General features: G+C 43.0%; 1 protein-coding gene across 1 annotated transcript in view; it reads right to left on the reverse strand.

Moving 5' to 3' along the window:
• otog (otogelin) overlaps nt 1-13,444 on the reverse strand; it is a 163,604-nt gene that overhangs the window by 90,848 nt on the left and 59,312 nt on the right. Inside the window, exons 21-23 of the mRNA XM_071400514.1 lie at nt 9,956-10,030; nt 7,705-7,748; nt 5,858-6,041 (exon numbers count right to left, since the gene is read on the reverse strand). Of these exons, the coding sequence (XP_071256615.1) occupies nt 5,858-6,041; nt 7,705-7,748; nt 9,956-10,030 (303 nt within the window). The remainder of the gene's footprint in view (nt 1-5,857; nt 6,042-7,704; nt 7,749-9,955; nt 10,031-13,444) is intronic.

Here is a 13,444-nt window from a genome sequence, read left to right on the forward strand (position 1 = left end):
AATCTGTAGAATCCCTCATTCTGTCAAACTTTTAGAATCCCTCATTCTGTCAAACTTTTAGAATCCCTCATTCTGTCAAACTTTTAGAATCCCTCATTCTGTCAAACCTTTAGAATCCCTCATTCTGTCAAATCTGTAGAATCCCTCATTCTGTCAAACTTTTAGAATCCCTCATTCTGTCAAACTTTTAGAATCCCTCATTCTGTCAAACCTTTAGAATCCCTCATTCTGTCAAATCTGTAGAATCCCTCATTCTGTCAAATCTGTAGAATCCCTCATTCTGTCAAACCTTTAGAATCCCTCATTCTGTCAAAACTTTAGAATCCCTCATTCTGTCAAACTTTTAGAATCCCTCATTCTGTCAAACCTTTAGAATCCCTCATTCTGTCAAACTTTTAGAATCCCTCATTCTGTCAAACTTTTAGAATCCCTCATTCTGTCAAACCTTTAGAATCCCTCATTCTGTCAAACTTTTAGAATCCCTCATTCCGTCAAACCTTTAGAATCCCTCATTCCGTCAAACTTTTAGAATCCCTCATTCCGACAAACCTTTAGAATCCCTCATTCTGTCAAACCTTTAGAATCCCTCATTCTGTCAAACTTTTAGAATCCCTCATTCCGTCAAACCTTTAGAATCCCTCATTCTGTCAAACCTTTAGAATCCCTCATTCCGTCAAACCTTTAGAATCCCTCATTCTGTCAAACCTTTAGAATCCCTCATTCTGTCAAACTTTTAGAATCCCTCATTCCGTCAAACCTTTAGAATCCCTCATTCTGTCAAACCTTTAGAATCCCTCATTCCGTCAAACCTTTAGAATCCCTCATTCTGTCAAACCTTTAGAATCCCTCATTCTGTCAAACCTTTAGAATCCCTCATTCTGTCAAACCTTTAGAATCCCTCATTCTGTCAAACTTTTAGAATCCCTCATTCTGTCAAACCTTTAGAATCCCTCATTCTGTCAAATCTGTAGAATCCCTCATTCTGTCAAACTTTTAGAATCCCTCATTCTGTCAAACCTTTAGAATCCCTCATTCCGTCAAACCTTTAGAATCCCTCATTCTGTCAAACCTTTAGAATCCCGCATTCTGTCAAACCTTTAGAATCCCTCATTCTGTCAAACCTTTAGAATCCCTCATTCTGTCAAACTTTTAGAATCCCTCATTCTGTCAAACCTTTAGAATCCCTCATTCCGTCAAACAGCTACTTCTGAAAAGTAATCTGTACTTCCACGTCGGTTCACCGTGTACGCTACAGGCTACATCCTGTAGCAGACTGAATCCACAATCTGGTGGTTTGAAGTTCAGGATAGCTTGTTTTCTAGGTCATGAGTAAGGTAGACAGCTATCTCCTTTTCCCATCTAACATATGAGAACACTTCGGGAAAAGGGATCGCCGACTTCAGGATTTTCCCAGGGGTCTGTCTGTTCACATGCTGAATAGAAAAACACTGAGGGATGGCTGGACGCATGTGCGACATATCAAAGTGTAATATTACCTGTGTAAGGCCCTGTGTAAGGCCCTGTGTAAGGACTACCTGTGTAAGGCCCTGTGTAAGGCCCTGTGTAAGGACTACCTGTGTAGTTTTATCCCACCTGGACTACCCAGTCATATGGTCCAGTGCCACAAAGAGGGACATAGGCAAATTCCAATTGGCCTAGAACAATGTAGAAAGGCTGACCCTTAAATGTACACGGAGAGCTAACATTAATGACATGCATGTCAATCTCTCATGGCTCAAAGTGGAGGAGAGATTTACTTCATCACTACTTGTTTTTGTAAGAGGTGTTGACATGCTGAATGTACCGAGGTGTCTGTTTAAATGACTAGCACACAGCTCAGACACCCATACATACCCCACAAGACATGTCACCAGAGGTCTCTTCACAGTCCCCATGTCCACAACAGACTATGTAAGGCGCACAATACTACATAGAGCCATGACTACATGGAACTCTATTCCACATCAGGTAACTGATGCAGCAGTAGAATCAGATTTTAAAAAACAGGTAAAAATACACCTAATGGAACAGCGGGGACTGTGAAGAGACACACACACACAAACACAGGCACAGAAACACACATACACACACGGTAGATTAGCGTGTAATAATGTGTTGTATTGTAGATATGTAGTGGTAGTGTAGTGTTGTAATAATGTGTTGTATTGTAGATATGTAGTGGTAGTGTACTAGTACTTATTCATCTACCATTACTCAGAGACATGCTGCCCTACACCACCATTACTCAGAGACATGCTGCCCTACGCCACCATTACTCAGGGACATGCTGCCCTACAACACCATTACACAGAGACATGCTGCCCTACACCACCATTACTCAGAGACATGCTGCCCTACACTACCATTACTCAGAGACATGCAGCCCTACACCACCATTACTCAGAGACATGCTGCCCTACACCACCATTACTCAGAGACATGCTGCCCTACACTACCATTACTCAGAGACATGCCGCCCTACACTACCATTACTCAGACATGCTGCCCTACACCACCATTACTCAGAGACATGCTGCCCTACACTACCATTACTCAGACATGCTGCCCTACACCACCATTACTCAGAGACATGCTGCCCTACACCACCATTACTCAGAGACATGCTGCCCTACACTACCATTACTCAGAGACATGCTGCCCTACACCACCATTACTCAGACATGCTGCCCTACACCACCATTACTCAAAGACATGCTGCCCTACACCACCATTACTCAGAGACATGCTGCCCTACACTACCATTACTCAGAGACATGCTGCCCTACACCACCATTACTCAGACATGCTGCCCTACACCACCATTACTCAGAGACATGCTGCCCTACACTACCATTACTCAGAGACATGCTGACCTACACTACCATTACTCAGACATGCTGCCCTACACTACCATTACTCAGAGATATGCTGACCTACACCACCATTACTCAGAGACATGCTGCCCTACACTACCATTACTCAGACATGCTGCCCTACACCACCATTACTCAGAGACATGCTGCCCTACACTACCATTACTCAGAGACATGCTGACCTACACTACCATTACTCAGACATGCTGCCCTACACTACCATTACTCAGAGATATGCTGACCTACACCACCATTACTCAGAGACATGCTGCCCTACACTACCATTACTCAGACATGCTGCCCTACACCACCATTACTCAGAGACATGCTGCCCTACACCACCATTACTCAGAGACATGCTGCCCTACACCACCATTACTCAGAGACATGCTGCCCTACACCACCATTACTCAGAGACATGTTGCCCTACACCACCATTACTCAGAGACATGCTGCCCTACACCACCATTACTCAGAGACATGCTGCCCTACACCACCATTACTCAGAGACATGCTGCCCTACACCACCATTACTCAGACATGCTGCCCTACACCACCATTACTCAGAGACATGCTGCCCTACACCACCATTACTCAGAGACATGCTGCCCTACACTACCATTACTCAGAGACATGCTGCCCTATACCACCATTACACAGAGACATGCTGCCCTACACCACCATTACTCAGACATGCTGCACTACGCCACCATTACTCAGACATGCTGCCCTACGCCACCATTACTCAGAGACATGCTGTCCTACACTACCATTACTCAGAGACATGCTGCCTTACACCACCATTACTCAGAGACATGCTGCCCTACGCTACCATTACTCAGAGACATGCTGCCCTACACCACCATTACTCAGACCACCATTACTCAGAGACATGCTGCCCTACGCTACCATTACTCAGAGACATGCTGCCCTACAGCACCATTACTCAGAGACATGCTGCCCTACACTACCATTACTCAGAGACATGCTGCCCTACACCACCATTACTCAGACCACCATTACTCAGACATGCTGCCCTACGCTACCATTACTCAGAGACATGCTGCCCTACTCTACCATTACTCAGAGACATGCTGCCCTACACTACCATTACTCAGAGACATGCTGCCCTACACCACCATTACTCAGACATGCTGCCCTACACCACCATTACTCAGAGACATGCTGCCCTACACTACCATTACTCAGAGACATGCTGCCCTACTCTACCATTACTCAGAGACATGCTGCCCTACACTACCATTACTCAGACATTTCCATAAAGGATTAGCTAGATGATGGAGCTGCTGACTTTAGACTCACAGAGACAGATCACTGACACCTGAACCTGTGGTCATTGGTTTCACCAGGCTCACACACACTGACACTCCAGTTTCTGCAGTTCTTTTCCATCCAAGTTGTGTGAATCTCTAAAGTTTACGCTATAAGGTGGAAGCTCCATCACTAAGGTAAAACATCTGTTGTTCTGCCCCTGAGCAAGCCAGTTAACCCACTGATCCCCGGGCGCCGAAGACGTGGATGTCGATTAAGGCAGCCCCCCCCACACCTCTCTGATTCAGAGGATCAGGGGTTAAATGCAGAAGACACATCTCAGTTGAATGCATTCAGTTGTACAACTGACTAGGTATCCCCTTTTCCCTTACACTGCTTGTACTTACCCAGACCCTTTACATCAACACACTCTGAAGGGTTAGGGCCAAAGTGGAGGGTTAGGGCCAAAGTGGACTGGTAGAGGGAACGTTGATACACAGCGAATGGGGTCTGACTGCTAGAGGGAACGTTGATACACAGTGAATGGGGTCTGACTGCTAGGGGGAACGTTGATACACAGTGAATGGGGTCTGACTGCTAGAGGGAACGTTGATACACAGTGAATGGGGTCTGACTGCTAGAGGGAACATTGATACACAGTGAATGGGGTCTGACTGGTAGAGGGAACGTTGATACACAGTGAATGGGGTCTGACTGCTAGAGGGAACGTTGATACACAGTGAATGGGGTCTGACTGGTAGGGGGAACGTTGATACACAGTGAATGGGGTCTGACTGCTAGGGGGAACGTTGATACACAGTGAATGGGGTCTGACTGCTAGAGGGAACATTGATACACAGTGAATGGGGTCTGACTGGTAGAGGGAACATTGATACACAGTGAATGGGGTCTGACTGGTAGAGGGAACGTTAATACACAGTGAATGGGGTCTGACTGGTAGAGGGAACGTTGATACACAGTGAATGGGGTCTGACTGCTAGGGGGAACGTTGATACACAGTGAATGGGGTCTGACTGCTAGAGGGAACGTTGATACACAGTGAATGGGGTCTGACTGCTAGAGGGAACGTTGATACACAGTGAATGGGGTCTGACTGGTAGGGGGAACGTTGATACACAGCGAATGGGGTCTGACTGGTAGAGGGAACGTTGATACACAGCGAATGGGGTCTGACTGCTAGAGGGAACATTGATACACAGTGAATGGGGTCTGACTGCTAGAGGGAACGTTGATACACAGTGAATGGGGTCTGACTGCTAGAGGGAACATTGATACACAGTGAATGGGGTCTGACTGCTAGAGGGAACATTGATACACAGTGAATGGGGTCTGACTGCTAGAGGGAACGTTGATACACAGTGAATGGGGTCTGACTGCTAGAGGGAACATTGATACACAGTGAATGGGGTCTGACTGCTAGAGGGAACGTTGATACACAGCGAATGGGGTCTGACTGCTAGAGGGAACGTTGATACACAGCGAATGGGGTCTGACTGCTAGAGGGAACGTTGATACACAGCGAATGGGGTCTGACTGCTAGAGGGAACATTGATACACAGTGAATGGGGTCTGACTGCTAGAGGGAACGTTGATACACAGTGAATGGGGTCTGACTGGTAGGGGGAACGTTGATACACAGCGAATCCTAGTGGGTACAGTAAGTAAGAGGTGTTTACAGTACTAGTACTCACCCAGGGGGACAGACACAGCCAGGTATGCACGGTTCATGAGCTGAACAGGTGAGGTTGAGCAGGTGGGATTCACAGGTGTGTTCACAGCCCAGTCCTCTACCCAGGCTGCTCCCATCTATAGCCTTCAGCCCCTCCAGCCCCTCAGTACAGTCCAGGTACATCTGACCCAGTGGACACTGTTGGTCTGGAACAAGAGATGGTACAGGTAGAAGGTATGTGTCATTGAGAGCACTTTAGAGACTACAGCATGGTTCAATATCATTCTCCTAAAGGTAACTAACCACTGGCAGGACTTTAGGAAACGAGCCGATATCATTCTCTTAAAGGTAACTTACCACTGGCAGGACTTTGGGAAACGAGCCGATATCATTCTCTTAAAGGTAACTTACCACTGGCAGGACTTTAGGAAACGAGCCGATATCATTCTCTTAAAGGTAACTTACCACTGGCAGGACTTTAGGAAACGAGCCGATATCATTCTCTTAAAGGTAACTTACCACTGGCAGGACTTTGGGAAACTAGCCGATATCATTCTCTTAAAGGTAACTTACCACTGGCAGGACTTTAGGAAACGAGCCGATATCATTCTCTTAAAGGAAACTTACCACTGGCAGGACTTTAGGAAACGAGCCGATATCATTCTCTTAAAGGTAACTTACCACTGGCAGGACTTTGGGAAACTAGCCGATATCATTCTCTTAAAGGTAACTTACCACTGGCAGGACTTTAGGAAACGAGCCGATATCATTCTCTTAAAGGTAACTTACCACTGGCAGGACTTTGGGAAACTAGCCGATATCATTCTCTTAAAGGTAACTTACCACTGGCAGGACTTTAGGAAACGAGCCGATATCATTCTCTTAAAGGTAACTTACCACTGGCAGGACTTTAGGAAACGAGCCGATATCATTCTCTTAAAGGTAACTTACCACTGGCAGGACTTTGGGAAACTAGCCGATATCATTCTCTTAAAGGTAACTTACCACTGGCAGGACTTTAGGAAACGAGCCGATATCATTCTCTTAAAGGTAACTTACCACTGGCAGGACTTTGGGAAACTAGCCGATATCATTCTCTTAAAGGTAACTTACCACTGGCAGGACTTTGGGAAACTAGCCGATATCATTCTCTTAAAGGTAACTTACCACTGGCAGGACTTTGGGAAACTAGCCGATATCATTCTCTTAAAGGTAACTTACCACTGGCAGGACTTTGGGAAACTAGCCGATATCATTCTCTTAAAGGTAACTTACCACTGGCAGGACTTTGGGAAACGAGCCGATATCATTCTCCTAAAGGTAACTTACCACTGGCAGGACTTTGGGAAACTAGCCGATATCATTCTCTTAAAGGTAACTTACCACTGGCAGGACTTTGGGAAACTAGCCGATATCATTCTCTTAAAGGTAACTTACCACTGGCAGGACTTTGGGAAACTAGCCGATATCATTCTCTTAAAGGTAACTTACCACTGGCAGGACTTTGGGAAACTAGCCGATATCATTCTCTTAAAGGTAACTTACCACTGGCAGGACTTTGGGAAACGAGCCGATATCATTCTCTTAAAGGTAACTTACCACTGGCAGGACTTTGGGAAACGAGCCGATATCATTCTCTTAAAGGTAACTTACCACTGGCAGGACTTTAGGAAACGAGCCGATATCATTCTCTTAAAGGTAACTTACCACTGGCAGGACTTTGGGAAACTAGCCGATATCATTCTCTTAAAGGTAACTTACCACTGGCAGGACTTTAGGAAACGAGCCGATATCATTCTCCTAAAGGTAACTTACCACTGGCAGGACTTTAGGAAACTAGCCGATATCATTCTCTTAAAGGTAACTTACCACTGGCAGGACTTTGGGAAACGAGCTTGCCATCTTGGCAAACCCTAAAACAAGAGAGAGGTGTGAGAGTTGTAAAATGGAAATAAGTTAACTTAACATCGTTAACTCAACACAAACAATAACATCGTTAACTCAACACAACAACAACATCGTTAACTCAACACAAACAATAACATCGTTAACTCAACACAACAACATCGTTAACTCAACACAAACAATAACATCGTTAATTCAACACAACAATAACATTGTTAAATCAACAAAATAATGTGAATACTGGTCACATCCCAAATGGCACCCTATTTCCTATATACTGCACTACTTTTGACCAGAGCCCTATGGGCCCTATATATCCTGATGGGCCCTATATATCCTGATGGTCCCTATATATCCCTATGGTCCCTATATATCCTGATGGTCCCTATATATCCTGATGGTCCCTATATATCCCTATATATCCCTATATATCCCTATGGTCCCTATATATCCCTATGGTCCCTATATATCCCCATGGTCCCTATATATCCTGATGGTCCCTATATATCCCTATATATCCCTATGGTCCCTATATATCCCTATGGTCCCTATATATCCCCATGGTCCCTATATATCCCTATATATCCCTATGGGCCCTATATATCCCTATGGTCCCTATATATCCCTATATATCCCTATATATCCCTATGGTCCCTATATATCCCTATGGTCCCTATATATCCCTATGGTCCCTATATATCCTGATGGGCCCTATATATCCCCATGGGCCCTATATATCCTGATGGTCCCTATATATCCCTATGGTCCCTATATATCCTGATGGGCCCTATGGTCCCTATATATCCCTATGGTCCCTATATATCCCTATGGTCCCTATATATCCTGATGGGCCCTATATATCCTGATGGGCCCTATATATCCTGATGGGCCCTATATATCCCTATGGTGCCTATATATCCTGATGGGCCCTATATATCCTGATGGGCCCTATATATCCTGATGGGCCCTATATATCCCTATGGTGCCTATATATCCTGATGGGCCCTATGGTCCCTATATATCCCTATGGTCCCTATATATCCTGATGGGCCCTATATATCCCTACGGTCCCTATATATCCCGATGGGCCCTATATATCCCTACGGTCCCTATATATCCCGATGGGCCCTATATATCCCGATGGGCCCTATATATCCCGATGGGCCCTATATATCCCGATGGTCCCTATATATCCCTATGGGCCCTATATATCCTGATGGTCCCTATATATCCCTATGGTCCCTATATATCCTGATGGGCCCTATGGTCCCTCTATATCCTGATGGTCCCTATATATCCCTACGGTCCCTATATATCCCGATGGGCCCTATATATCCCGATGGGCCCTATATATCCCGATGGGCCCTATATATCCCGATGGGCCCTATATATCCTTATGGGCCCTATATATCCCGATGGTCCCTATATATCCCTATATATCCCTATGGGCCCTATATATCCTGATGGTCCCTATATATCCTGATGGGCCCTATATATCCCTATGGTCCCTATATATCCTGATGGGCCCTATGGTCCCTATATATCCCTATGGTCCCTATATATCCTGATGGGCCCTATGGTCCCTATATATTCCTATGGTCCCTATATATCCTGATGGGCCCTATATATCCCTATGGTCCCTATATATCCCTATGGGCCCTATGGGCCCTATATATCCCTATGGGCCCTATATATCCTGATGGGCCCTATATATCCCGATGGGCCCTATATATCCCGATGGGCCCTATATATCCCGATGGGCCCTATATATCCCGACGGGCCCTATATATCCCGACGGGCCCTATATATCCCGACGGGCCCTATATATCCCGGCGGGCCCTATATATCCCGACGGGCCCTATATATCCCGACGGGCCCTATATATCCCGACGGGCCCTATATATCCCGACGGGCCCTATATATCCCGACGGGCCCTATATATCCCTACGGGCCCTATATATCCCTACGGGCCCCATATATCCCTACGGGCCCTATATATCCCTACGGGCCTTATATATCCCGATGGGCCCTATATTTTAGAGTTTCAGAGAGTAGCAAAGATAATATCAAAGAGAGTATCAAAGAGTATCAGAGAGAGTATCAGAGAGAGTATCAAAGATAATATCAAAGAGAGTATCAGAGTATCAAAGAGAGTTTCTTTGTTGAACATCTTGTTTATTAGTTTGTTAAAGAGAGATGAAGAGGAGTGTCTTACTGTACACCTGCTGATGTCATGATCACATCGCCTGGAGCGTAGTCCGCCCCCAGGAAACTACAGGGACAGGAGCTCCTGTTGGGATCACACACACACACACATGCAACACACACACACACAGAGAGAAAACACAGAAACACGTGAGGACACAGAAACACAGCAGAAGTTGTAACATAGAACTGTTTGGTGCTAACAAGCTGTCAAGCTGAGCCTTTTATATAGACTCCACATCTAAACTGAACTCATTCTCAGGGAAATAAATACTGGGTTTTTTTGTTGTTAATTGGAGATACATTGAAGATCTTATCAAAATGACATCACCTGCATAATCGGAGTTGAATCCTTTATATCCCAAATCTCTCACTTTACCTAAAATGTCTGCAGAATCAATTGAGTGGTGCAGTTAAACCCTGTCAGGAAGAGGCTAAGAGCCTCTGTAACATATAGGCCATGGAAACACATCAGCCTCTGTATTACACATTCTTTCTCACTGACTATCAGATATCTGTGTTGTCCACAGCTTGAGTGGGAATGAATGAGGGGGGTTTCACCGCAAATTCCTTGCTGGAACTCTATCGCCAGGTAAGTAACAGCACGGCGCTAACTGTAGGATGTTAAAAAACCTGGCCACATTATTAAAGGTGAATTAAGCCTCACGTCTTCCTGAGGTAAGAGTGTTTTTGAAATGAAAAGAGAGCACAGCTGTCAAGGTGTGCAGGGTCTCTGGGATGTCTACGGGAGAGATGGAAGACGGGACTTGGACCTTGAGCTGAAATACTAAATATCACTTTGTGGAGGATTCGTTTTTGGTGTGTTCTCCTACAAGCTCAAGTTTCCCATTTGCATTTCCAAGAAAACATGTCATTTTTAGAACTCTTAAAGCAGCCTGGGGGGTCATGTGACCAGAAGGACAACACTGATTCATGTGTAGAGGAAGTGACAACATTGTTGGACTTTCCTTTAGAACCCAATGATGATAATGGACTGAGTGTCACTTCCCTTTGTTCCAAACTAAATATAGACTCTGAATAAGTCAGTTCCCTTTGTTTCAAACTAAATATAGACTCTGAATAAGTGTCACTTCCCTTTGTTCCAATCTAAATATAGACTCTGAATAAGTCACTTCTCTTTGTTCCAAACTAAATATAGACTCTGAATAAGTGTCACTTCCCTTTGTTCCAAACTAAATATAGACTCTGAATAAGTCAGTTCCCTTTGTTCCAAACTAAATATAGACTCTGAATAAGTCAGTTCCCTTTATTCCAAACTAAATATAGACTCTGAATAAGTCAGTTCCCTTTATTCCAAACTAAATATAGACTCTGAATAAGTCAGTTCCCTTTATTCCAAACTAAATATAGACTCTGAATAAGTGTCCCTTCCCTTTGTTCCAATCTAAATATAGACTCTGAATAAGTGTCCCTTCCCTTTGTTCCAATCTAAATATAGACTCTGAATAAGTCAGTTCCCTTTATTCCAAACTAAATATAGACTCTGAATAAGTGCCAGTTCCCTTTATTCCAAACTAAATATAGACTCTGAATAAGTGTCCCTTCCCTTTGTTCCAAACTAAATATAGACTCTGAATAAGTGTCACTTCCCTTTGTTCCAAACTAAATATAGACTCTGAATAAGTGTCACTTCCCTTTGTTCCAAACTAAATATAGACTCTGAATAAGTGTCAGTTCCCTTTATTCCAAACTAAATATAGACTCTGAATAAGTCAGTTCCCTTTGTTCCAAACTAAATATAGACTCTGAATAAGTCAGTTCCCTTTATTCCAAACTAAATATAGACTCTGAATAAGTCAGTTCCCTTTATTCCAAACTAAATATAGACTCTGAATAAGTCAGTTCCCTTTGTTTCAAACTAAATATAGACTCTGAATAAGTGTCACTTCCCTTTGTTCCAATCTAAATATAGACTCTGAATAAGTCACTTCTCTTTGTTCCAAACTAAATATAGACTCTGAATAAGTGTCACTTCCCTTTGTTCCAAACTAAATATAGACTCTGAATAAGTCAGTTCCCTTTGTTCCAAACTAAATATAGACTCTGAATAAGTCAGTTCCCTTTATTCCAAACTAAATATAGACTCTGAATAAGTCAGTTCCCTTTATTCCAAACTAAATATAGACTCTGAATAAGTCAGTTCCCTTTATTCCAAACTAAATATAGACTCTGAATAAGTGTCCCTTCCCTTTGTTCCAATCTAAATATAGACTCTGAATAAGTGTCCCTTCCCTTTGTTCCAATCTAAATATAGACTCTGAATAAGTCAGTTCCCTTTATTCCAAACTAAATATAGACTCTGAATAAGTGCCAGTTCCCTTTATTCCAAACTAAATATAGACTCTGAATAAGTGTCCCTTCCCTTTGTTCCAAACTAAATATAGACTCTGAATAAGTGTCACTTCCCTTTGTTCCAAACTAAATATAGACTCTGAATAAGTGTCACTTCCCTTTGTTCCAAACTAAATATAGACTCTGAATAAGTGTCAGTTCCCTTTATTCCAAACTAAATATAGACTCTGAATAAGTGTCACTTCTCTTTGTTCCAATCTAAATATAGACTCTGAATAAGTGTCACTTCCCTTTGTTCCAAACTAAATATAGACTCTGAATAAGTGTCACTTCCCTTTGTTCCAAACTAAATATAGACTCTGAATAAGTGTCAGTTCCCTTTATTCCAAACTAAATATAGACTCTGAATAAGTGTCACTTCTCTTTGTTCCAAACTAAATATAGACTCTGAATAAGTGTCACTTCCCTTTGTTCCAAACTAAATATAGACTCTGAATAAGTGTCACTTCCCTTTGTTCCAAACTAAATATAGACTCTGAATAAGTGTCACTTCCCTTTGTTCCAAACTAAATATAGACTCTGAATAAGTGTCAGTTCCCTTTGTTCCAAACTAAATATAGACTCTGAATAAGTGTCACTTCCCTTTGTTCTAAACTAAATATAGACTCTGAATAAGTGTCCCTTCCCTTTGTTCCAAACTAAATATAGACTCTGAATAAGTGCCAGTTCCCTTTATTCCAAACTAAATATAGACTCTGAATAAGTGTCACTTCTCTTTGTTCCAAACTAAATATAGACTCTGAATAAGTGCCAGTTCCCTTTATTCCAAACTAAATATAGACTCTGAATAAGTGTCACTTCTCTTTGTTCCAAACTAAATATAGACTCTGAATAAGTGTCAGTTCCCTTTGTTCCAAACTAAATATAGACTCTGAATAAGTGTCAGTTCCCTTTGTTCCAAACTAAATATAGACTCTGAATAAGTGTCACTTCTCTTTGTTCCAAACTAAATATAGACTCTGAATAAGTGTCACTTCCCTTTGTTCCAAACTAAATATAGACTCTGAATAAGTGCCAGTTCCCTTTATTCCAAACTAAATATAGACTCTGAATAAGTGCCAGTTCCCTTTATTCCAAACTAAATATAGACTCTGAATAAGTGTCACTTCCCTTTGTTCCAAACTAA

This window comes from Salvelinus alpinus, chromosome 5 (genome assembly GCF_045679555.1).
Source record: "Salvelinus alpinus chromosome 5, SLU_Salpinus.1, whole genome shotgun sequence".
Taxonomy (NCBI): Eukaryota; Metazoa; Chordata; class Actinopteri; order Salmoniformes; family Salmonidae; genus Salvelinus; species Salvelinus alpinus.